Source organism: Ranitomeya imitator, chromosome 1, assembly GCF_032444005.1.
Source record: "Ranitomeya imitator isolate aRanImi1 chromosome 1, aRanImi1.pri, whole genome shotgun sequence".
Classification (NCBI taxonomy): domain Eukaryota; kingdom Metazoa; phylum Chordata; class Amphibia; order Anura; family Dendrobatidae; genus Ranitomeya; species Ranitomeya imitator.
In genome coordinates, this window is record NC_091282.1 from 11,181,222 (window position 1) to 11,204,641 (window position 23,420).

A 23,420-nucleotide genomic window follows, 5' to 3' on the forward strand; every position below is an offset into this window, starting at 1 on the left:
GCCGGTAACCAGGGTAAACATCGGGTTAATAAGAGCATGGCCGCGCTTAGTAACCCAATGTTTATCCTGGTTACCAGCGTAAAAGTAACAAAAAAAAAACACTTCATACTTACCTTCCGCTGTCTGTCCTCCGGCGTTCTGCTTCTCTGCACTGTGTAAGCACAGCGGTGACGTCAACGCTGTGCTCTGCTTTCCGGCTGGCCGGCGCTCACAGTGCAGAGAGGCAGAACGCCGGAGGACAGACAGCGGAAGGTAAGTATGAAGTGTTTTTTTTTTTTTTTACTTTTACGCTGGTAACCAGGGTAAACATCGGGTTACTAAGCGCTGCCCTGCGCTTAGTAACCCGATGTTTACCCTGGTTACCAGTGAAGACATCGCTGAATCGACGTCACACACGCCGATTCAGTGATGTCTGCAGGAGGTCCAGCGACGAAATAAAGTTCTGGCCTTCTAGCTCCGACCAACGATGGCACAGCAGGATCTTGATCGCTGCTGCGTGTCAAACTGAGCGATATCACTATCCAGGACGCTGCAACGTCACGGATCGCTAGCGATATCGTTCAGTGTGAAGGTACCTTAAGTTACAGGATTCATCGGTCGTGGTCGGTGACGTCTTGTAGATGTGATCCGAGCCTTAGTTACATTGTCATATTCACTCCAGAATGAGTGACAGAATTCCAGAAGCCATTGCTGCAGACATTTTCCTTTTTGGTAGCTCTATAAGTCCATAAAGTCAGCACATTTTGGCCTCACAATGCATTTATCAAGCCATATAAATAGAGAGATTTGCATTCTGGATCTCACGTTATATTGTTTTTTATATTTTCCATCTTCTCCTTCATCATGAAGACGCCGGCAGGACGAGATCCCTCCAGCTGATCCAGTGCTCATCCCTCCTCCTGAATGACCCCGAGGATGGACGAGGACAGGGATGAGACCACCAGAAGATTATTCCACTTCGCCCTGGAGATCATCTCCCTGCTGAGCGGAGAGGTAACTCCTCTACATTTCTATCAGCTTTATTGTGTTCTGTGACATGTCCGACATCCGGAAGAGGAAATCCAGAATAGAGAGAAGGATTCTTTACTGTAAGGCTACGTTCACATTTGCGTTGTTGGGCGCAGCGTCAGCGACGCAACCAACAACGCATGTGCACAACGCTGCGTTTTGCGACACATGCGTTGTCATAAGAAAGCACAGAGCAGGAATTTTGGCGCAGGGAAAATGCTACAAGTAGCGTCCTCTGCACCCTGTCTGTGCATCTATATGACGCATGCGTTGTAAACGCAGTACAACGCATACCGGCGCATGTCCATGCGCCCCCCATGTTAAAGATAGGGGCGCATGACGCATGCGTCGGTATGAGTCGACAACGCTGCGCCCAACAACGCAAATGTGAACGTAGCCTATGAGCACTGATTGTGTGGAGTTCTCTGCCCGGAGGAGTTGTCATGGGGATTCCCTATAAGAGCTGTAGAGGGGCCGGGATGTCTGTCCGGAGGGGAATAATATTCCCAGTTATGGCCCCAGATTACTGGAGACGGTTATTGATCCCGGGATTTCTACTGATTGTCAGATCTGGAGTCGGGAAGGAATCTTCTCCCTAAGTGTCTCTCTCCATACACAGGATTACACAATAGTGAGGAAGACACCGGGGGACGGTGTGACTCCCATCATCCATCTCCAGGAGTCAGGAGGGCGGAGCCCGGGCCCCATCACAGACCCTCCCCCGCAGTCCCTGCTACATGAGAGGAACAAGAAGATCCTGGAGCTCAGCAACAAGATGATTGAGCTGCTGAGCGGAGAGGTGACTGCTGGGACATTATATAGGACTGGAGGATTCTGGGTGATGAGCGGAGAGGTGACTGCTGGGAGATTATACAGCACTGGAGGATTCTGGGTGATGAGCGGAGAGGTGACTGCTGGGAGATTATACAGGACTGGAGGATTCTGGGTGATGAGCGGAGAGGTGACTGCTGGGACATTATACAGCACTGGAGGATTCTGGGTGATGAGCGGAGAGGTGACTGCTGGGACATTATACAGGACTGGAGGATTCTGGGTGATGAGTGGAGAGGTGATTGCTGGGGCATTATACAGCACTGGAGGATTCTGGGTGATGAGCGGAGAGGTGACTTCTGGGACATTATACAGGACTGGAGGATTCTGGGTGATGAGCGGAGAGGTGACTGCTGGAACATTATACAGCACTGGAGGATTCTGGGTGATGAGCGGAGAGGTGACTGCTGGGACATTATACAGGACTGGAGGATTCTGGGTGATGAGCGGAGAGGTGACTGCTGGAACATTATACAGGACTGGAGGATTCTGGGTGATGAGCGGAGAGGTGACTGCTGGAACATTACACAGCACTGGAGGATTCTGGGTGATGAGCGGAGAGGTGACTGCTAGGACATTATACAGGACTGGAGGATTCTGGGTGATGAGCGGAGAGGTGACTGCTTGGGACATTATACAGGACTGGAGGATTCTGGGTGATGAGCGGAGAGGTGACTGCTTGGGACATTATACAGGACTGGAGGATTCTGGGTGATGAGCGGAGAGGTGACTGCTGGGACATTATACAGGATGGCACTGGAGGATTCTGGGTGATGATCAGGGAGGTGACTGCTGGGAAAGTATACAGGACATCACTGGAGGATTCTGGGTGATGAGCTGAGAGGTGACTGCTGGGACATTATACAGCACTGGAGGATTCTGGGTGATGAGCGGAGAGGTGACTGCTGGGACATTATACAGCACTGGAGTATTCTGGGTGATGAGCGGAGAGGTGACTGCTGGGACATTATACAGCACTGGAGGATTCTGGGTGATGAGCGGAGAGGTGACTGCTGGGACATTATACAGCACTGGAGGATTCTGGGTGATGACGGTGTGGCTCTTGTCAGGTTCCTATAAGGTGTCAGAACGTCGCTGTCTATCTCTCCATGGAGGAGTGGGAGTATCTAGAAGGACACCAGGATCGGTACCAGGATGTGATGATGGAGGAGCTCCGGCCTCTTACACCACGAGGTGAGAAGCGAGGCTCCTTGTTGGCTCCGGTGGATGTGATGACGTCTCTCCGGAGTCGTCCTATAATAGATGAGTTTTCTCCAGACTTGCTCTGGTTTTCTCTACATTTTCTCCGTCTGACAACAGCTTTCATTTCCTGATTATTTCCTTCTGATCTGTGAGTCGCGGTTTCTCCTCTGTTGTTTCGTCTTCATCAGTCTTGAGTCTTCGTCCTTCTTCTTTCAGAATCTTTCTCCTTCCTTAGAGCCTCGGTCACATTTTCTCTGCAGATGTCCCGTCCTTCTGTCCGTTCTCTGCTGTGAGTTCTTTCCCTAAGTCTAAGTAAATAGGGCAGCACACTGCAGCGCTAAAACATGTAAACTTGAAAACACGAAATTTGAACTGCATTACTGCACTAGAAATATGAAAAATGAGAGCTTTTAGCGCATAAAAATGGCCAATTTTATGTGTACCTGGTAGCCTCTTTACGGCATCTCTCTTATACCAGGTCCTACACTTGCCTTACCTCGCTGAGAATAAACGTCTCCATCTGAATGGGTACATGTGAAACCTCTTCTTAGACTAAAATTCTCTTTCTCTATGGAGGGGAATTGGACCTGCTGTAATTAAAACACCTGTAGGCTAGGAGGCGGAGTGCACGATCAGAAGGCTAGAGAATACGAGTTGGCGACTCTAGGTTCAGCACCTGTTCACACTGAGTCTATGTTTGGATGTGCCGGTCAGGTTTTTGGAATGCTTTCCCTAAGTCTGTCGTGGATTGTTACTCAGCAGAGTCGGGGTTAATTTACAGGTGATTTTCCCCCTAATCCGCTGTCGCTCGTCCGTCCCTCGGAATCTCATCATCGGTCGTGGTCGGCGTCCGGCTCCTCCTTCTTGGCTGACACTTGTGCCCCATGGGAAATAAGATATGCAAATTTCCTCTCCCCAGATACAGAGAAGGGTCTCTAGCGCCTCCTATAGGACGCAGCAATCCTAGAAATCAATATCAATGTTTCAGCCTCATCCTGATGGGGCAAATTTCCATTTTTGCAGTTTTTCCTCCTCTTCTTCCATAAGACATAACATTCTTATTTTCCATCCACAGACGTTTGAGATCTTGTGTTTTTTTGCATCATGGATTTTTCATTTTACCGTATAATGTGCTGAAAAACTGGAAAAAAAATTCTGATGCTGAGAAACGGTTAATAAAAAAATTATTTTCCCTTTATTTTTTGGGATTTTGCTTCTCGGCATTTATTGGGCGGTAAGAACGACCTCGCTGTGATTTTCTGGGTCAGTTATGGTGACACCAATCTTGTTTGTGGTTTTATATATTTTCTGGATTATAATATCAGCCGTTTCCCTGAGACCGATCACTTTATCTTCCGTTATCGGAGCGGTGTGACGGCTTCTCTTCTTGAATGCAGCGCTGACCTTTAGGGATCATTTTGGGGCATCTGTGACTTTTTGATCGTTGTGTTTTCATTGCATCTTTGGGGAGGTGTTTGTGATGTGTTTACTGTGTGGGATAAATCCTCATGTGACAATGACAAATATGATACATTTATTTTTTTGTTCTCATTTTTGGAAATAAAGTAACACTACTGGGGACTTTAACCTGAGATCCTGTTCATACTGGACGTCATAGGAAAACCTTGGCGGCAGAGACAAGGGTCTTCTGGAGGCCACAGATGGTCATAGCCGACTCTTATGCCTGAGCTGGCTGTCAGTCATATCTGGCTCTAATGCTGAGCTGGCTGTCAGTCAGTGCCGGCTCTAATGCTGAGCTGGATGTCAGTCAGTGCCGGCTCTAATGCTGAGCTGGATGTCAGTCAGTGCCGGCTCTAATGCTGAGCTGGATGTCAGTCAGTGCCGGCTCTAATGCTGAGCTGGCTGTCAGTCAGTGCCGGCTCTAATGCTGAGCTGGCTGTCAGTCAGTGCCGGCTCTAATGCTGAGCTGGCTGTCAGTCAGTGCTGGCTCTAATGCTGAGCTGGCCGTCAGTCAGTGCCGGGGCCGCGGTAACAGCTGCCGCTCTCTATACACTGAGCGATGACTGTAGCTGCTTCAGCTGAAACTTTATGACTGGAAGATGAACTCTGCTGAGTGGGACTAAAGTTAGTTTCCTCTCAGTTCTGACACTGGACAGGTTCAATATGTTATTAACCTGCCGGTTAGCCCCATGTCTGCAGGTTATTACCATTATTTTACATGACAGGTTCCCTTTAAATGTCGCTGTCAGCAGCGGTGAAGTGGTGAAAGAGCAGGAATCTGAGCTCAATCCACAGATGCGCACCTGGCCTCCTCCATGCATGAACACCAGATATCAGGAAGGGGTTAACGAGCTTTATCACATGACGTCAGAATGCACGAGACGGGGTGTCCTAGCCTCAAGGGATAAACGACATCAAAATGTCAGAAGGTCCGCTCTTCCTTTACATGGGGTCTGACCATAACGATATAAGTGGGATGGTGACGCAGGTGTTGGCCCCGCAGGGACATCGGGCCGCACAATGGTGATAATAATCAGTGTAAGTCTCCCGTAAAGGTTTGTTCATTCAGTACAATACGTATTATGGGGTTTTTCTGTGGAATCTGACCAGACAATCTCTCCTTGGCTCCCCGTGTTCACCAGTAAGCGCCCATGACCCCGGTGCCTGCTCTCTAGTTGTCCTTTCTGCACATTGATGGGCACTAACCGTTGTATACCGGGGGCTCCACACAACACCGTCCTCCCGCGCGCTTGCTGCCTGTTTTACTCTTTATATTGAGGCAGATGTTGAGATTTCTCTCTTTAAAAAAGAATAAAAACGCAGTAATTCGTCTATTAATAGGAGGACGGCAGGTTCTCTCCTCTTAGTGACCCCAGAGGATCCTGTCCAGGATGGAGGCCGTGTCCTCATGGTGACGTCATGAGCTCTCAGAAAACAATCACTGGTAAATGGTAACCGTCCTTCCTCCAATCTCCATAACGGCGAATTAGGAGACAAGAAACCGCTGGATAGAAATGTGGAGCTTTCTCCAGCTCCTCTGTGGTTCCATCTCTGGTGGAGGGAACTTGGAGAAGTTGTGTTTCTTAGTGCGGCTCCTCCATCTGACTGACGAGGGTCTTCTCTGTCCCCTCCTCAGGGTCCTCATCCTCCGAGTGCAGAGCAGAGAGCATTAGGCTTTGGCCTCGCTGATTATCACTTCATACTTGGGGCCACAATGTGCTGGGACCTCGGTACTGGTGGTGAGGACCACAACAATGTAATTTAGTCCCTGATACATAAACCTAGAATTTCCGGTTCCGATAGACGTGTCTCATATATAGATAGATACACGGCAGGTCATGTATTCAGTCTGTGTCTCCACAGATGGATCCAGGAGGATAAATCCACCAGAGAGATGTCCCCGTCCTCTGTATCCCCAGGACTGTCCGGAGGAGAATCACAACATCCCGGAGGATCATCAGGTAGATGACACTGAAGCCTCCAGAACATCTGACCATGAAGTGATGGGACCTGAGCTCATCTTACATTTTTCTTTTTAGGGTGAAGATCTGATTGATATTCAGGTTGAGGTTATACATGGAGCACAAGAGGCGATCGCAATATGGGCCGGTCAGCAGGGTGAGGAGGGGAGACTGTCATGTCTGTTCTGTGGTCACCTACTACTACTCCCATCATATCATCACATGACATAATCTATTCCATCACTGTGTGTCTCCACAGATGGATCCAGGAGGAGAAATCCACCAGAGAGATGTCCCCGTCCTCTGTGTCCCCAGGACTGTCCAGAGGAGAATCACAACATCCCGGAGGATCATCAGGTAGACGGTGCTGAGCCCTGTACACGATCTGTATATGGGGGGACATTTCTGATCGAGGTCATAGAGGTCACATATTTTGGTGGTTTTTTGTATTGTGCTGATTGTTACATCTGATATATCAGGAGGAAGATCCGACTAAGAATAAAGTGAAGGAAGAGACAGAAGAAGAAGCGATGACGAGGGGGGATCAGCCGTGTGTGAGGGACGGGAAGGAGGAGATTCCGGGAGATGTTTCCACAGGTATGTAATAATGACCGACGTGTGACGATGATGACCTGCATGCGATGAGGATGATGAGCAACGGCTGATGATGAGCAGCGTGTAATAATAATGACCGGCGTGTGATGATCATTTCCAGCATGTGATAATGACGACCGGCATATGATGAATATGACCGACGTGTGATAATGATATCCGGCATGTGATAATGATATCCGGCATGTGATGATGATGTCCAGCGCGTGATGATGACAATGACTGACGTGTGATGATGATGTCCGACATGTGAGTATGATGACCTGCGTGTGATGAACGGCATGCAATGAGGATGATGAGCAACGTCTAATGATGAGCAGCGTGTGATGATGATGACCGGTGTGTGATATTGTGTGGAATCTCCGATGCAGTGAAGCTTTATCCGCTGTCCACATCACAGCAGAAGCGTCCGGTGATGGCGCGGCTGCTGCTGTAGAGTCCGGCGGTGCACTGATGAATGATGGATCCGCCTTCACACTTCTTAATGATTTAGGAAGCACAGATTTAGTTTTCCTTTACCTTTGTTAATATTCCTTCCATCCTTTCCGTCCATATTTTTCTTCCACAAGTCCCGTGCTCCCATATAAATGACTGAGCTTGTGATTCAGATGGAACCTCTGATGGAAGATTCCCTATAATAAGGCAGATAGAGACACTGTGGACGCCATAGAGCTGGTGATCCGGCGGTGTCAAACGTGCATGAAAGTGATGTTGGCCACAGTTTTGTGCATCTTTGAAGAGACGGACAATGCTGAACAAAGGCTAGACAGTAACTGTGCTGTTTTATTAGTGATTTGATCCCTCGAGGTTTCGTCTGGATCACGTATTTTGTATATTTAGACGGAAACCCCGATGTAAGTGCTCAGTGTAGAGCGCAGGATAAATGTGAATCAAAATGGTTTTTAAAATGTTCCCAATAAAAGCTTCATCTCAGTTCACTCCCGAATCCAAATACCTCTTCCTCCTGGGCCCCATATTATGCGTAAACCGCAGTTAGCGTCTATATATTTGGCAATTCTGTAACAAGTAGAGACTGCTTAATTTACAGGGTGGGCGTCTCCAGAAGGGCAAGCTGGGTATAATGTATGGGCACTACAATGTACAGGCACTACAAGGTACTGGCAGTACAATGTCCTGGGTGCTACAATGTACTGGGCATAACGCACTTGGCATTACAATATATGGGCACTACAATGTACTGGGCACTACAATCTACTGGGTGCTACAATGTACTGGGCACTACAGTGTACTGGGCATAATGTACTGGGCACTACAACATACTGGGCACTACAATGGCATATTTGCATTTTCACTTAGCAACATCCACTGCTGCTTGTTTCTGGAGAACACCCATGGAGTCAATTACATCACTGAACCTGTGGATAAATTCTCAGAGGGGTGAAATTTCAAAAATGGGGTCACTTGAGGGGAATTCTGCTCTTCTAGCACTTATGGGTTCTGTATATGGAGTCCGCAAACTATTCTAGGAAAATCTGCGCTCCAGGAGGGAAATAACACTGCTTTCCTCCCAAGTCTCACCGTGTAGCTACGCAGTACTGCACAGCATCATATGGGATATTTCCACGTTCAGCAGAAATTGTGTAACAAATGTGGTCATTTCTACCGATTTCCCCTTGTGAAAATGTAAAATCTGGGGCTGAAACAACAATATAATGGTAAAAATGTAACTTTTTCTCCACAGTTCAATGTATAACATTTTGTGAAACCATATCTCTAGATATATTCCTTGAGGGGTCTAGTTTTCAAATTGCGCTGCAAAAGTCAAATGGTTCTCCTTCCTTTCTGAGCCCCACCATGCGCCCATACAGTAGTTTCCCCCCACATATGGGGTAACGGCATACTTAGGAGAAATTGTACAACAAATTTTATGGCGCATTTTCTGCTATTACTTTTTTGAAAATTACAAGTTTGGAGCTAAAGCAACATTTTTTGTGGTGGAAAAATTAAAATGTTTATTTTTTTCCTTCCACATTTTATTAATTCCTGTGAAGAACCGGAAGGGTAATAAACCTCTTGAATCTGGTTTTCAGCACCTTGAGGGGTGCAGTTTTTCGAATGGTGTCACTTTTGGTATTATCTGTCACATAGGCCCCTCAGTCACTTCAAATGTGAGGTGGTCTCTAAATTAATAAGGTTTTGTAAATTTTGTTGGAAAAAAAGAGAAATTGCTCATAAACTTTTAACCCTTATAACTTCCTAACAAAAAAATGATGTTTCAAAAACGATTCTGATGTAAAGTAGACATGTGGGAAATGTTATTTATGAACTACTTTTGGTTATTGAACTATATGGTTTAAGGGGATAAAAATTTGTAAACTCCGAAATACTCTTAATTTTTGTTGTCAAATTTTTGATATTTTCATAAATAAACGCAAATAACAAACATGAAGTACAATGTCACAGAAAACAAGCTCGGAATCAGTGGGACGTGTGGAAGCTCCAGAGTTATCACATAAAGTGACGCTGGTCAGGATGCGGCTCGGTCATTAACATAAGTAACTTACAATGTGGCTTGGTCCTAAGGAGTTAATGTTCCTTCAGAGCTATTGCAGTCTTCTAAGGTTTCCTATCCTGCCCTTCGGCATACTGAGGACATGATTACGGTGGCTGGAGCTCGGCTACTCACGGATGTACGGTCACCTTTGGGACTAGTCTTTCTCATTTGCATACAGTAATGAAATATTAAAACTCCATTTTTAATTGCATGGACACTTTTCTACACTAAGAGCAAGATAGGAAGCTTGAGAGAGTGAAATGGCACTGGTGGTATATTGAGGGGTAAATCCTGATGGAGGGGTCCCTTTAAGAACTATTTATTGTCTAATCTCTGCCACCCCTGATTGTGCCAATGTCACCAGTGTATAAGTGTTCCTCACTTTACCTGTCATTGTGCTAATGTTATAGTTACATAGTATTTAACCCCTTTACCCCCAAGGGTGGTTTCCACGTTAATGACCGGGCCAATTTTTACAATTCTGACCACTGTCCCTTTATGAGGTTATAACTCTGGAACGCTTCAACGGATCCCGGTGATTCTGACATTTTCTCGTGACATATTGTACTTCATGTTATTGGTCAAATATCTTTGATATTACCTGCATTTATTTGTGAAAAAACTGAAAATTGATGAAAATTTTGAAAATTTCACAATTTTCCATCTTTGAATTTTAATACCCTTAAATCAGAGTTATGTCACACAAAATACTTGTAAAGTAGACATGTGGGAAATGTTACTTATTATCAGCGCAATTTTGGAACCAACATTTTTTTTGTTAGGAAGTTATAATGGTTAAAAGTTGACCAGCAATTTCTCATTTTCACAACACCATTTTTTTTAGGGGCCACATCACATTTGAAGTCACTCTGAGGGGTCTATATGGTAGAACATACCCAAGTGTGACACCATTCTAAAAACTACACCCCTCAAGGTGCTCAAAACCACATTCAAGAAGTTTATCAACCCTTCAGGTGCTTCACAGGAATTTTTGAAATGTTTAACCCCTTAATCCCATATGCCGTACTATCCCGTCGAGGTGGGGTGGGCCTTAATTCCCACCGACGGGATAGTACGTCATAGCGATCGGCCGCGCTCACGGGGCGAGCGCGGCCGATCGGCCAGGTGTCAGCTGCCTATCGCAGCTGACATCCGGCACTATGTGCCAGGAGCGGTCACGGACCGCTCCCGGCACATTAAACCCCGGCACACCACAATCAAAGATGATCGCAGTGTACCGGCGGTAGAGGGAAGCATCGCGCAGGGAGGGGGCTCCCTGCGGGCTTCCCTGAGACGATCGGTACAAGGTGATCTTCTCACCTTGTACCGAGCGTCTTCTCCCTGCAGTCCCCGGACCCAAAATGGCCGCGGGGCTGCATCCGGGTCCTGCAGGGAGTACTTCCGAGTCAGGAGCAGGCTGCAGCTGCAGCTCTAATCCTGCACGGCTGTTTGTCAGATCACCGATCTGACAGGGTGCTGTGCACACTGTCAGATCGGCGATCTGTGATGTCCCCCCCCGGGACAAAGTGAAAGAGTAAAAAAAAAAAAAAATTTCCACACGTGTAAAAAAAAAAATTCCTAAATAAAGAAGAAAAAAAAAAATATTATTCCCATAAATACATTTCTTTATCTAAAAAAACCCCCAAAAAACAAACAATAAAAGTACACATATTTAGTATCGCCGCGTCCGTAACGACCCAACCTATAAAACTGTCCCACTAGTTAACCCCTTTAGTGAACACCGTAAGAAAAAAAAAACGAGCCAAAAAACAACGCTTTGTTATCATACCGCCGAACAAAAAGTGGAATAACACGCGATCAAAAAGACGGATATAAACGTCATCTTGTCCCGCAAAAAACGAGCCGCCATATAGCATCATAACCAAAAAAATAAAAAAGTTATAGTCCTCAGAATAAAGCAATGCCAAAATAAAAGCTATTTTATACAAAAAAAATAATTATCGTATAAAAGTGCCAAAACATAAAAAAATGATATAAATGAGGTATCGCTGTAATCGTACTGACCCGAAGAATAAAACTGCTTTATCCATTTTACCAAACGCGGAACGGTATAAACGCCTCCTCCAAGAAATTCATGAATAGCTGTTTCTCAGTCTCCCATGACCGCACCACGGAGAGAGGGGATCCGCCCTTCAGGGACAGGAAACCTACAGATAAAAGGGCCGTACCTCTCCCTCGCATCAGTTGGTTTCCTGTCCCTGACGGAAACCTTCATTGCGGAACCTTCACGAATATGTCTACCAGACGAAGATAAAGGACCAGGGCCGGCCAGTCGGGATGCGGCAGCGAGGAGGCTCCTGCCGCGGCTGATCCAGTACTTGAGGCCGCCACCGCTGGGACTGATGGGTCCTTCAGGGTGAGTGGGGGGGAGCGCTGTCACCCCTCCAGAATGGAGTATGGGGCACCTGGATTCCCTAGGAGTACACGCGCCGACAGCGTGCACAGTAGGTGCGCCAAGATGGCCACCGCCCCGGAAGTAGAGCGCGACTTCTGGGGTGGGCGCATGCGCAGTAGCGCTCCACTCTTTCCCAATGAGCGCAGGAGGAGGGGGGCAGGAACGGAGGTGACGCTGCAGGGCGGCAAATTTTAAAAGGAGACCGATGCAGACAGCTTTTGCCGCATGCGGTCTCCATGAACATGGAAGGCAGTGACGAGCAGCTCCAAGAGCAGCAGCAGCACCACCAGCTTAAGCAGCAACAACAGAGGCGCCATCATAAACAGCAGGATGGCCCAGCGGAGTAGCTGTTCCAGTAACCGCTCCACGCAGAGCAGCAGATCGGCTGCAGCGAACAAGTCACCATCTATGGATCCCTCGGTCCAGGATCCAGCTCCCCTCCAGAACCGGTACCTGCGATTTCATCTAATGGTGAGTGAACGTCGAGAAACTCCATCATTGTAATGGGGTTCCTTCTGTTCCCTTAATAGGGAAAGAAGAAGTCGGGGAAAATGAGAAACCGGTGTTGCCCCACTTGTAATAGACCCTTATCAGAATCTTGGGATAAGAAGCTCTGTAGATCATGCATACAAATAATAGTATGTGAGGAGACCCCGGATTTTACTTCTGAACTAAGATCCGCAATTAGATCTGAAGTTCAGAACGCCTTCTCAACCATCACCCAGGGGGAAAAATCAGTAAATAAAGATCCTGTATACTCAGTCTGACCCCTCTACTTCAGGGGAACTGGATTCAGATGCCTCAGACTCCTCAGCTTCATCCTGGGGTGAAGATAAAGGAGGACGTCACTGCTTTCCCCTAGACGAAGTGGAGGGTCTGGTAAAAGCAGTGAGATCCACCATGGGAATGGAAGACCCCCATCCGGATAGAACAATCCAGAACATAATGTTTGGGGGCTTAGGACAGAAGAAACAGAGTGTTTCCAATAAATCCAAATGTCGAAACCCTAATAAAAAAAAAATGGGAAACAACGGATAGGAAAAACTTGTCAGTTCCTTCCCTCAAAAGAAAATACCCCTTTGAGGAGGAGGCATCCACATCCTGGCACAAAGCTCCTAAGCTTGATGTAGCGGTGGCCAAAGCTTCAAAAAAGTTTGCACTCCCCTTTGAAGATATGGGTACGCTTAAGGATCCCCTAGATAAGAAAGCTGATACCCTACTGAAAGGGGCCTGGGAATCAGCGGGGGGAAATCTTAGGCCGGCTATAACTGCAACATGTACCTCCAGATCTCATGGTATGGGTGGATCAACTGGAGAAACAACCGAGGGACACCAAGGAACAAAATCCTGGAATCCCTACCCATGATAACGGGCAGCAGCATTCCTAGCGGACTCATCGGCAGATTCAGTCCGTTTAACATCAAAATCGGCAGCACTTTCAGACACGGCCAGGCGACCCCTATTTCTCAAAAGCTGGCCTGGAGACCTTCAAATCAAGCTTAAACTATGCTCAATTACCTTTGAGGGTAAATATTTGTTTGGTGAAACTTTGGATGATATACTCCAAAAAGCAGGAGATAAAAAGAAAGGATTCCCGAACCTAGGTCCAACATCATTCCAACGGCCCTTTCGGAATAAGAAATTCTTCTGTACAAAACCCACACAGGAAAAAATTAGATGGGAGGAAGGACAGGGGATTTCTCTTCGGCAACCCCTCCTGAGATAAAAAAAATCCCCCAAGTGACTGTCTTCCCAGGTTGGGGGGGAAGATTAACTTTTTTCCTCCCAGCCTGGGAAAAAATATCAAACAGCCCTTGGATCCTAGGTCTGATCGGATCGGGGTTGAAGATAGATTTCTCCTCCTTTCCCCCTCAAAACGAAGTCATAACTCCCCTAAGGTCTTCAGCAAAGGAACAAAGAGCATTAGAAAACGAGGTCTTAAATTTAGTAAAGAAAGCGGTTCTACAGCGTGTTCCACCTCACGAAATGGGGAAAGGATTTTATTCCCCGCTATCCTTGGTATCAAAACTAGACGGTACATATCGGACAATAATAAACCTACGGAAATTGAACAACTATGTCCGAAACCTAAAATTCAAGATGGAATCAATAAGATCCACCATCAAGATACTGTTTCCAGGATGCTTTATGAGGGTATTAGAGATGCGTATTATCACGTACCTGTCCACATGGAATATTGGAAATTCCTCAGGCTGGCAGTCTTCTTAAAATGGGGAGGTGGAAGAATTCCAATACAGAGATCTTCCATTTGGAATATCAATAGCCCCCCAGGTGTTTACAAAATTAGTAGCAGAAATAATGGCCCATCTGAGGGAACAAGACATTCTAATCATTCCATACTTATATGATCTGCTAATAGTGAGCGACTCAGCCCAGAACTGCAGAGTTCAAAGAGACAGAGTGATGAGAACCCTGGAAAATCTAGGATGGCTCCTAAACTTTAAAAAAACAAGATTGGAACCCAGCAAAATTCAAGAGTTTCTAGACCTAACACTGGACTGACAAAAACAAGAATGCCACCTTCCAGTGTGCAAAACACAGAACATCTTACACATAGTAACAAAAGCCTTACGGAATCCCTCCATGACATTGAGAGGTAATGTCACTACTGAGCTCTCTCTCGGCATGCTTACCGGTGGTACAGTGGGCCCAGCTACACACAAGAGACCTCCAATGGGACATATTGGAGAATCAGTACAAGTTGAGAGGCCACTTAGAAAGGCAGATAACTCTAAATTCCTCTTCTATTCATTCCCTACTTTGGTGGACAGATGCCCACAATTTATCCAAAGGGATCCCCTGGGCAACAAAGATATCCCATATAATTACTACAGATGCAAGCCCCACAGGATGGGGAGCTCACATGAACAACCTAGTTACTCAGGGGACATGGGAAAATCAGGAGCTAGAAGCTTCTTCGAATCAGAAAGAGCTATGGACTGTGGGTCAGGCTCTCTCAGCTTTCCTACCCCAACTATGGGGTCACCATGTCAGCATATTTTCGGACAACCAAGTAGCAGTAGCTTATGTAAACCATCAGGGAGGTACCAGGTCCCACCTCTGCCAGGATCCTCAGACTAGCGGAAGAGAATCTTCTATCCCTCTCGGCACTACATATTCGCGGGGTAGAAAATCAAAATGTGGATTATCTGAGTCGTACTCAAGTAAAGCGAGGCGAATGGGTCTTGAATCAATCCATCTTTCAAAAAATAACAAAGATGTGGGGAACTCCAACGATAGACTTGTTTGCCGATCACAAAAAACAAGAAGTCTTCTGCTCCCTTAATCCCAAGGGAAATCCTCAGGTTCTAGATGCCTTTATGCTTCCATGGACTCAGAATCTGACATATGCCTTCCCCCCCCCCCCATCATCCTTATACCAGCACTAATACGGAAAGTCAGAGAAGACAGGGCAAGGATGATACTAATAGACCCATTCTGGCCGAAGAGAACCTGGTTCTCTTGGCTGAGGATGCTATCTATCATCGACCCTTGGGTGCTACCGGACTTCCCGGACCTCCTGTCTCAGGGACCAGTCTTACACCCTCAAGCAGCGAACCTCCATTTAACAGCGTGAAATTTGAAAGGACACTGCTGAGGGAAAGAGGGTTCTCAGACAAACTGATTTCTACACTACAAAAAAGTATGAAACCAGTTACCACTAGAACTTACGGCAAAACCTGGAGGAAATTCCTATCCACCTCCAAGGTAAAGATCCAGGAGGGGTCCTAAATTACGGAAGTACTTGAATTCTTACAAAAAGGTCTAGAAAAGGGCCTAGCAGTTAGCACGTTAAAAGTACAGGTATCAGCCTTAGGTGCACTTTATAATCAGGACATTGCAGGCAACCCTTGGGGAGCAAGATTCATCAAAGCAGCAACAAGATCTAAACCATTGGTCAGCCAAAAACTGCCATCCTGGGATCTGAATCTGGTCCTATCTGCCCTAACAGGACCCCCGTTTGAACCGATAGACACAACCTCCCTTGAAATGTTATCCTTAAATACCATACTACTGGTAGCCTTAACATCGGCCCGTAGAGTAAATGACATTCAGGCCCTATCGGCAACACCCCCATTGACGAAGATCCTAGATGATGGGGTTATATTAAAACCTGACCCAGCCTATTTACCTAAGGTGGCATCTCGGTTACACAGGTCCCAAGAGGTAGTCCTTCCTTCATTTTGCCCAAATCCTAGAAATGGTAAAGCGGAGGAATTCCACACTCTAGATGTCAAAATATGCCTAGTTCAGTACCTAGAGTCCACCAAGAGCTGTAGGAAGAAAGGATCTCTTTGTCTGCTTTCAGGGGCCAAGGAAGGGACTTAAAGCATCCAAGGATACCCTGGCAAGGTGGATAAAGGAAGCGATAACCCTGGCCTACTCATCCACTGGGAACACAATCCCGGATGGTCGAAAGGCTCATTCTACAAGGGCCATAACGACCTCATGGGCAGAGAGGTCAGAGGTATCTATAGAACAAATCTGTACGGCGGCCACCTGGTCATCACCTTCAACCTTTTTTAGACACTACAGATTAGATTTAACTTCTACATCTGATTTGACCTTTGGGAGAAGAGTCCTTCAGGCGGTGGTCTCTCCCTAAGCTTCCATTCTCTGAAATGCTCTCCGTGGTGCTGTCATGGGCTCTGAGAAACACCGCTATCGGTGAGTAACTATGACTTTTTTCATTCTGCCTCCCCAAAATCGTAATAAAAAGTGATCAAAAATGTCATGGTACCGATAAAAAGTCAACTCGTCCCGCAAAAAAAAGACCTCACATGACTCTGTGGGCCAAAATATGGAAAAATTATAGCTCTCAAAATGTGGTGATACAAAAACAATTTTTGCAATAAAAAGCGTCATTTAGTGTGTGACAGCTGCCAAACAAAAACCCGCTATAATAACCCTCTATAAATAGTAAATCAAACCTCCCTTTATCACTGCCCTAGGGAAAATAATAAAATAAAAAAATGTATTTATGTCTATTTTCCAATTAGGGTAAGGTTTGTTTTACACATACCGTTGTTTTGTGGCCCCATTAGATTTCTATGGGGCTGCAAAAACGGTAATAATAATAATTTCACGGTGTGCCGTATAGCCGTGAGGGCCATGTTTACAGCCATCAAAAAAAGATCGAGCCTGCTCTTTTTCCCGGCTTACAGACATGGCCCCCATTCAAAATCAATGGGGCCGCAAAGACAACAGAAGTTTGTTTTTGCGGTGCACCGTGACTTCCGGTTTTGCAGAAGGATGATTTCTGAAACCCGAAAAACAGCGATCCGCAAGTTTTTTGCAGTCCATTGTGGCAGATTGTGAAAATTGCGGCGATACGGCCCGCAATAATGGGCCACATAAAACCCGGTATGTGTAAAAGAAGCCTTAGGGTTAGGACTAAAGTTAGGGTTGGGGCTAAGCTTAGGGTTGGGGCTAATGGTAGGGTTAGGGCTGGGGCTAGAGATGGGGTTAGGGTTTGGATTACGTTTACGCTTGGGATTAGGGTTAGGGGTGTGTCAGGGTTAGGGGTGTGGTTAGGGTTGGGATTAGGGTTAGGGGTATGGTTAGGGTTGGGATTAGGGCTAGGGGCGTGTTGGGGTTAGGGGTGTGGTTGGGATTAGGGTTAGGGGTATGGTTAGGGTTGGGATTAGGGCTAGGGGCGTGTTGGGGTTAGGGGTGTGGTTAGGGTTGGGATTACTGTTAGGGGTGTGATAAAGTTGGAGTTAGAATTGGGGGGTTTCCACTGTTTAGGCCCATCAGCGGCTCTCCAAATGCAACATGGCGTCCAATCTCAATTCCAGCCTATTCTGCGTTGAAAAAGTAAAACAGTGCTCCTTCCCTTCCGAGCTCTGTCGTGCGCCCAAACAGTAGTTTACGCTCACATATGGGGTATCAGCGTACTCAGGACAACTTGGACAACAACTTTTGATGTCCAATTTCTCCTGTTACCCTTGGGAAAAATACAAAACTGGGGGCTAAAATATGAATTGTGAAAAAAAAAATAAAAAATTATTTTCACTGCTCTGCGTTAGAAACTGTAGTGAAACACTTGGGGGTTCAAATTTCTCATAACACATCTGGATAAGTTCTATGGGGGTCTAGTTCCCAATATGGGGTCACTTATGGGGGGTTTCTACTGTTTAGGTACATCAGTGGCTCTGCAAACGCAACGTGACGCCCACAGACTATATCATCTAAGTCTGCATTCCAAACGGCGCTCCTCTTCCGAGCTCTGCCATGCCCCCAAACAGTGGTTCCCCCCACATATCGGGTATCAGCGAACTGAGGACAAATTGAACAACTTTTGGGGTCCAATTTCTCCTGTTACCCTTGAAAAAATAAAAAATTGGAGGCAAAAAATAATTTTTGTGAAAAAAAAAAATATATGATTTTTTTATTTTTACGGCTCTACATTCTAAACTTCTGTGAAGCACTTGGGGGTTCAAAGTGCTCTCCACACATCTAGATGAGTTCCTCAGGGGATCTACTTTCCAAAATGGTGTCACTTGTGGGGAATTTCCACAGTTTTAGGCACATCAGGGGTTCTCCAAACGCAACATGGCGTCCTATCTCAATTCCAGTCAATTTTGCATTGAAAAGTCAAATGGCGCTCCTTCCCTTCCGAGCTCTGACATGCGCTCAAACAGTGGTTTACCCCCAGAAATGGAATCGGCATACCCAGGACAAATTGCGCAACAACTTTTGGGGTCCAATTTCTCCTGTTACCCTTAGTAAAATAAAACAAATTGGATCTGAGTAATTTTTTTGTGAAAAATAGTTAAATGTTCATTTTTTTTAAAACATTCCAAAAATTCCTGTGAAGCACCTGAAATTAAATAAATAATAAACTTCTTGAATGTGGTTTTGAGCACCTTGATGGGTGCAGTTTTTAGAATGATGTCACTTTTGGGTATTTTCTATAATATAGCCCCCTCAAAGTGACTTCAAATGTGATGTGGTCCCTAAAAAAAAAAATGGTGTTGTAAAAATGAGAACTCGCTGGTCAACTTTTAACCATTATAACTTCCTAAAAAAAAAATAAAAATGTGGGTTCTAAAATTGTGCTGATGTAAAGTAGACATGTGGGAAATGTTATTTATTAACCCCTTCCCGACCTTTGACGCCACGTAGGCGTCAAGAAAGTCGGTGGCAATCCGACCCATGACGCCTATGTGACGTCATGGAAAGATCGCGTCCCTGCAGATCGGGTGAAAGGGTTAACTTCCATTTCACCCGATTTGCAGGGACAGGGGGAGTGGTAGTTTAGCCCACCCCCCCCCCCCCCCCCCCCCGTGGCTACGATCGCTCTGATTGACTGTTGAAAGTGAAACTGCCAATCAGCGATTTGTAATATTTCACCTAAAAAAACTGGTGAAATATTACAATCCAGCCATGGCCGATGCTGCGATATCATCGGCCATGGCTGGAAACACTGATGTGCCCCCCCCCCCCCCCACCGATCGCCCCCCCCTAAGCCACCGATCTGTGGTCCGCTCCCCTCCGTTCTGCGCTCCGCTCCCCCGTCCTCCTGTCTGCTCCCCCTGTGCTCCTATGCCACCCCCGTGCTCTGACGCCCCCCCCCCCCCCCGTGCCCCGATCTCCCCCCCCCTCTTATACTTACCGAGGCTCCCGGGGTCCGTTCGTCTTCTTCATGGGCGCCGCCATCTTCCAAAATGGCGGGCGCATGCGCACTGCGCCCGCCAAATCTGCCGGCCGGCAGATTCGTTTCAAGTGCATTTTGATCACTGTGATAAAACCTCACAGTGATCAAAATAAAAAAAATACTAAATGACCCCCCCCTTTATCACCCCCATAGGTAGGGACAATAATAAAATAAAGAAATATTTTTTTTCTTCCACTAAGGTTGGGGTAAGAACTAGGGTTAGGGTTAGGGTTTCGGTATGTGCACACGTATTCTGGTCCTCTGCGGATTTTTCCGCAGCGGATTTGATAAATCCACAGTGCTAAACCGCTGCGGATTTATCGTGGATTTACCGCGGTTTTCTGCGCATTTCACTGCGGTTTTACAACTGCGGTTTACTATTGGAGCAGTTGTAAAACCGCTGCGGAATCCGCAGAAAGTGACATGCTGCGGAATGTAAACCCCTGCGTTTCCGTGCAGTTTTTCCGCATGTGTACAGCGATTTTTGTTTCCCATAGGTTTACATTGAACTGTAAACTCATGGGAAACTGCTGCGGATCCGCAGCGTTTTCCGCAGCGTGTGCACATACCTTTAGAATTAGGCTATGTGCACACGGTGCGGATTTGGCTGCGGATCCGCAGCGGATTGGCCGCTGCGGATTCGCAGCAGAGTTCCATCAGGTTTACAGTACCAAGTAAACCTATGGAAAACCAAATCCGCTGTGCCCATGGTGCGTAAAATACCGAGCGGAAACGCTGCATTGTATTTTCCGCAGCATGTCAATTCTTTGTGCGGAGCGTTTTACACCTGTTCCTCAATAGGAATCCGCAGGTGAAATCCGCACAAAAAACACTGGAAATCTGTGGTAAATTCTCAGGTAAAACGCAGTGCCTTTTACCCACGGATTTTTCAAAAATGGTGCGGAAAAATCTCACACGAATCCGCAACGTGGGCACATAGCCTTAGGGTTGGAATTAGGGTTGTGGTTAGGGTTGTGATTAGGGGTGTGTTGCGGTTAGTGTTGGAGGTAGAATTGAGGGGTTTCCACTGTTTAGGCACATCAGGGGTCTCCAAACGCAACATGGCGCCACCATTGATTCCAGCCAATCTTGTATTCAAAAAGTCAAATGGGGCTCCCTCACTTCCGAGCCCCGACGTGTGCCCAAACAATGGTTTACCCCCACATATGGGGTACCAGCATACTCAGGATAAACTGCGCAACAATTATTGGGGTCCAATTTCTCCTGTTACCCTTGTGAAAATAAAAAATTGCTTGCTAAAACATCATTTTTGAGGAAAGAAAAATGATTTTTTATTTTCACGGCTCTGAGTTGTAAACGTCTGTGAAGCACTTGGGGGTTCAAAGTGCTCACCACATATCTAGATAAGTTCCTTGGGGGGTCTAGTTTCCAAAATGGGGTCACTTGTGGGGGGTTTCTACTGTTTAGGCACATCAGGGGCTCTGCAAACGCAACGTGACGCCCACAGAGCATTCCATCAAAGTCTGCATTTCAAAAGTCACTACTTCCCTTCCGAGCCCGGCATGTGCCCAAACAGTGGTTTACCCCCACACATGGGGTATCAGCGTACTCAGGAGAAACTGGACAACAACTTTTGGGGTCCAATTTCTCCTGTTACCCTTGGGAAAATAAAAAATTCTGGGCTAAAAATTATTTTTGAGGAAAGAAAACGTATTTATTATTTTCACGACTCTGCGTTGTAAACTTCTGTGAAGCACTTGGGGGTTCAAAGTGCTCACCACACATCTAGCTAAGTTCCTTTCGGGGTCTAGTTTCCAAAATGGGGTCATTTGTGGGGGATCTGCAATGTTTAGGCACACAGGGGCTCTCCAAACGCGACATGGTGTCCGCTAATGATTGGAGCTAATTTTCCATTTAAAAAGCCAAATGGCGTGTCTTCCCTTCCAAGCCCTGCCTTGCGCCCAAACAGTGGTTTACCCCCACATATGGGGTATCTGCGTACTCAGGACAAACTGGACAACAACATTTGGGGTCCAATTTCTCCTAATACCCTTGGCAAAATAGGAAATTCCAGGCTAAAAAATCATTTTTGAGGAAAGAAAATTATTTTTTATTTTCATGGCTCTGCGTTATAAACTTCTGTGAAGCACCTGGGGGTTTAAAGTGCTCAGTATGCATCTAGATAAGTTCCTTGGGGGGGTCTAGTTTCCAAAATGGGGTCACTTGTGGGGGAGCTCTAATGTTTAGGCACACAGGGGCTCTCCAAACGCGACATGGTGTCCGCTAACAATTGGAGCTAATTTTCCATTCAAAAAGTCAAATGGCGCGCCTTCCCTTCCGAGCCCTGCCGTGTGCCCAAACAGTGGTTTACCCCCAATGTGAGGTATCGGTGTACTCAGGAGAAATTGCCCAACAAATTTTAGGATCCATTTTATCCTGTTGCCCATTTGAAAATGAAAAAATTGAGGCTAAAATAATTTTTTTGTGAAAAAAAAAAAAAGTACATTTTCATTTTTACGGATCAATTTGTGAAGCACCTGAGGGATTAAAGTGCTCACTATGCATCTATACAAGTTCCTTGGGGGGGTCTAGTTTCCAAAATGGGGTCACTTGTGGGGGAGCGACAATTTTTAGGCACACGGGGGCTCTCCAAACGCGACATGGTGTCCGCTAAAGAGTGGAGCCAATTTTTCATTCAAAAAGTCAAATGGCGCTCCTTCCCTTCCAAGCCGTGCCGTGCGTCCAAACAGTGGTTTACCCCCACATATGAGGTATCAGGACAAATTGGACAACAACTTTCGTGGTTCAGTTTCTCCTTTTACCATTGGGAAAATAAAAAAATTGTTGCTAAAATATCATTTTTGTGACTAAAAAGTTAAATGTTCATTTTTACCTTCCATGTTGCTTCTGCTGCTGTGAAGCACCTGAAGGGTTAATAAACTTCTTGAATGTGGTTTTGTGCACCTTGAGGGGTGCAGTTTTTTTAGAATGGTGTCACTTTTGGGTATTTTCAGCCATATAGACCCCTGAAACTGACTTCAAATGTGAGGTGGTCCCTAAAAAAATGGTTTTGTAAATTTCGTTGTAAAAATGAGAAATTGCTGGTCAAATTTTAACCCTTATAACTTCCTAGCAAAAAAAAAATTTTGTTTCCAAAATTGTGCTGATGTAAAGTAGACGTGTGGTAATGTTATTTATTAACTATTTTGTGTCATATCTCTGGTTTAACAGATTAAAAATTCAAAATGTGAAAATTGTGACATTTTCAAAATTTTCACCAAATTTCCATTTTTATCACAAATAAACGCAGAATTTATTGACCTAAATTTACCACTAACATGAAGCCCAATATGTCACGAAAAAACAATCTCAGAACCGCTAGGATCCGTTGACGTGTTCCTGAGTTATTACCTCATAAAGGGACACTGGTCAGAATTGCAAAAAACAGCCAGGTCATTAAGGTCAAAATAGGTTGGGTCATAAAGGGGTTAAGCATTTTGTGTAACATATCTCTGTGATTTAAGGGCATGAAAATTCAAAGTTGGAAAATTGTGAAATTTTCAAAATTTTTGCCAAGTTTCTGTTTTCTTAAACAATAAACGCAAGTTATAATGAGGAAATTTTACCACTAACATGAAGTACAATCTGTCATGAGAAAATGTCAGAATCACCAGGATCCATGAAAGTGTTCCAGAGTTATAACCTCATAAAGGGACAGTGGTCAGAATTGTAAAAATTGGCCCAGTCATAAATGTGCAAACCACCCTTAAG

The 23,420-nt window shown here is 45.7% G+C and overlaps 1 protein-coding gene across 3 annotated transcripts in view; it reads left to right on the forward strand.

Moving 5' to 3' along the window:
• LOC138657416 (zinc finger protein 665-like) overlaps positions 1-23,420 on the forward strand; it is a 40,641-nt gene that overhangs the window by 14,929 nt on the left and 2,292 nt on the right. For all 3 annotated transcript variants that reach the window (XM_069745193.1, XM_069745194.1, XM_069745195.1), the window contains 7 exons: positions 850-993; positions 1,628-1,807; positions 2,910-3,033; positions 6,367-6,464; positions 6,543-6,621; positions 6,724-6,821; positions 6,944-7,061. In XM_069745193.1, coding sequence (XP_069601294.1) covers positions 904-993; positions 1,628-1,807; positions 2,910-3,033; positions 6,367-6,464; positions 6,543-6,621; positions 6,724-6,821; positions 6,944-7,061 — 787 coding nt within the window. In that variant the 5' untranslated portion in view covers positions 850-903. The remainder of the gene's footprint in view (positions 1-849; positions 994-1,627; positions 1,808-2,909; positions 3,034-6,366; positions 6,465-6,542; positions 6,622-6,723; positions 6,822-6,943; positions 7,062-23,420) is intronic.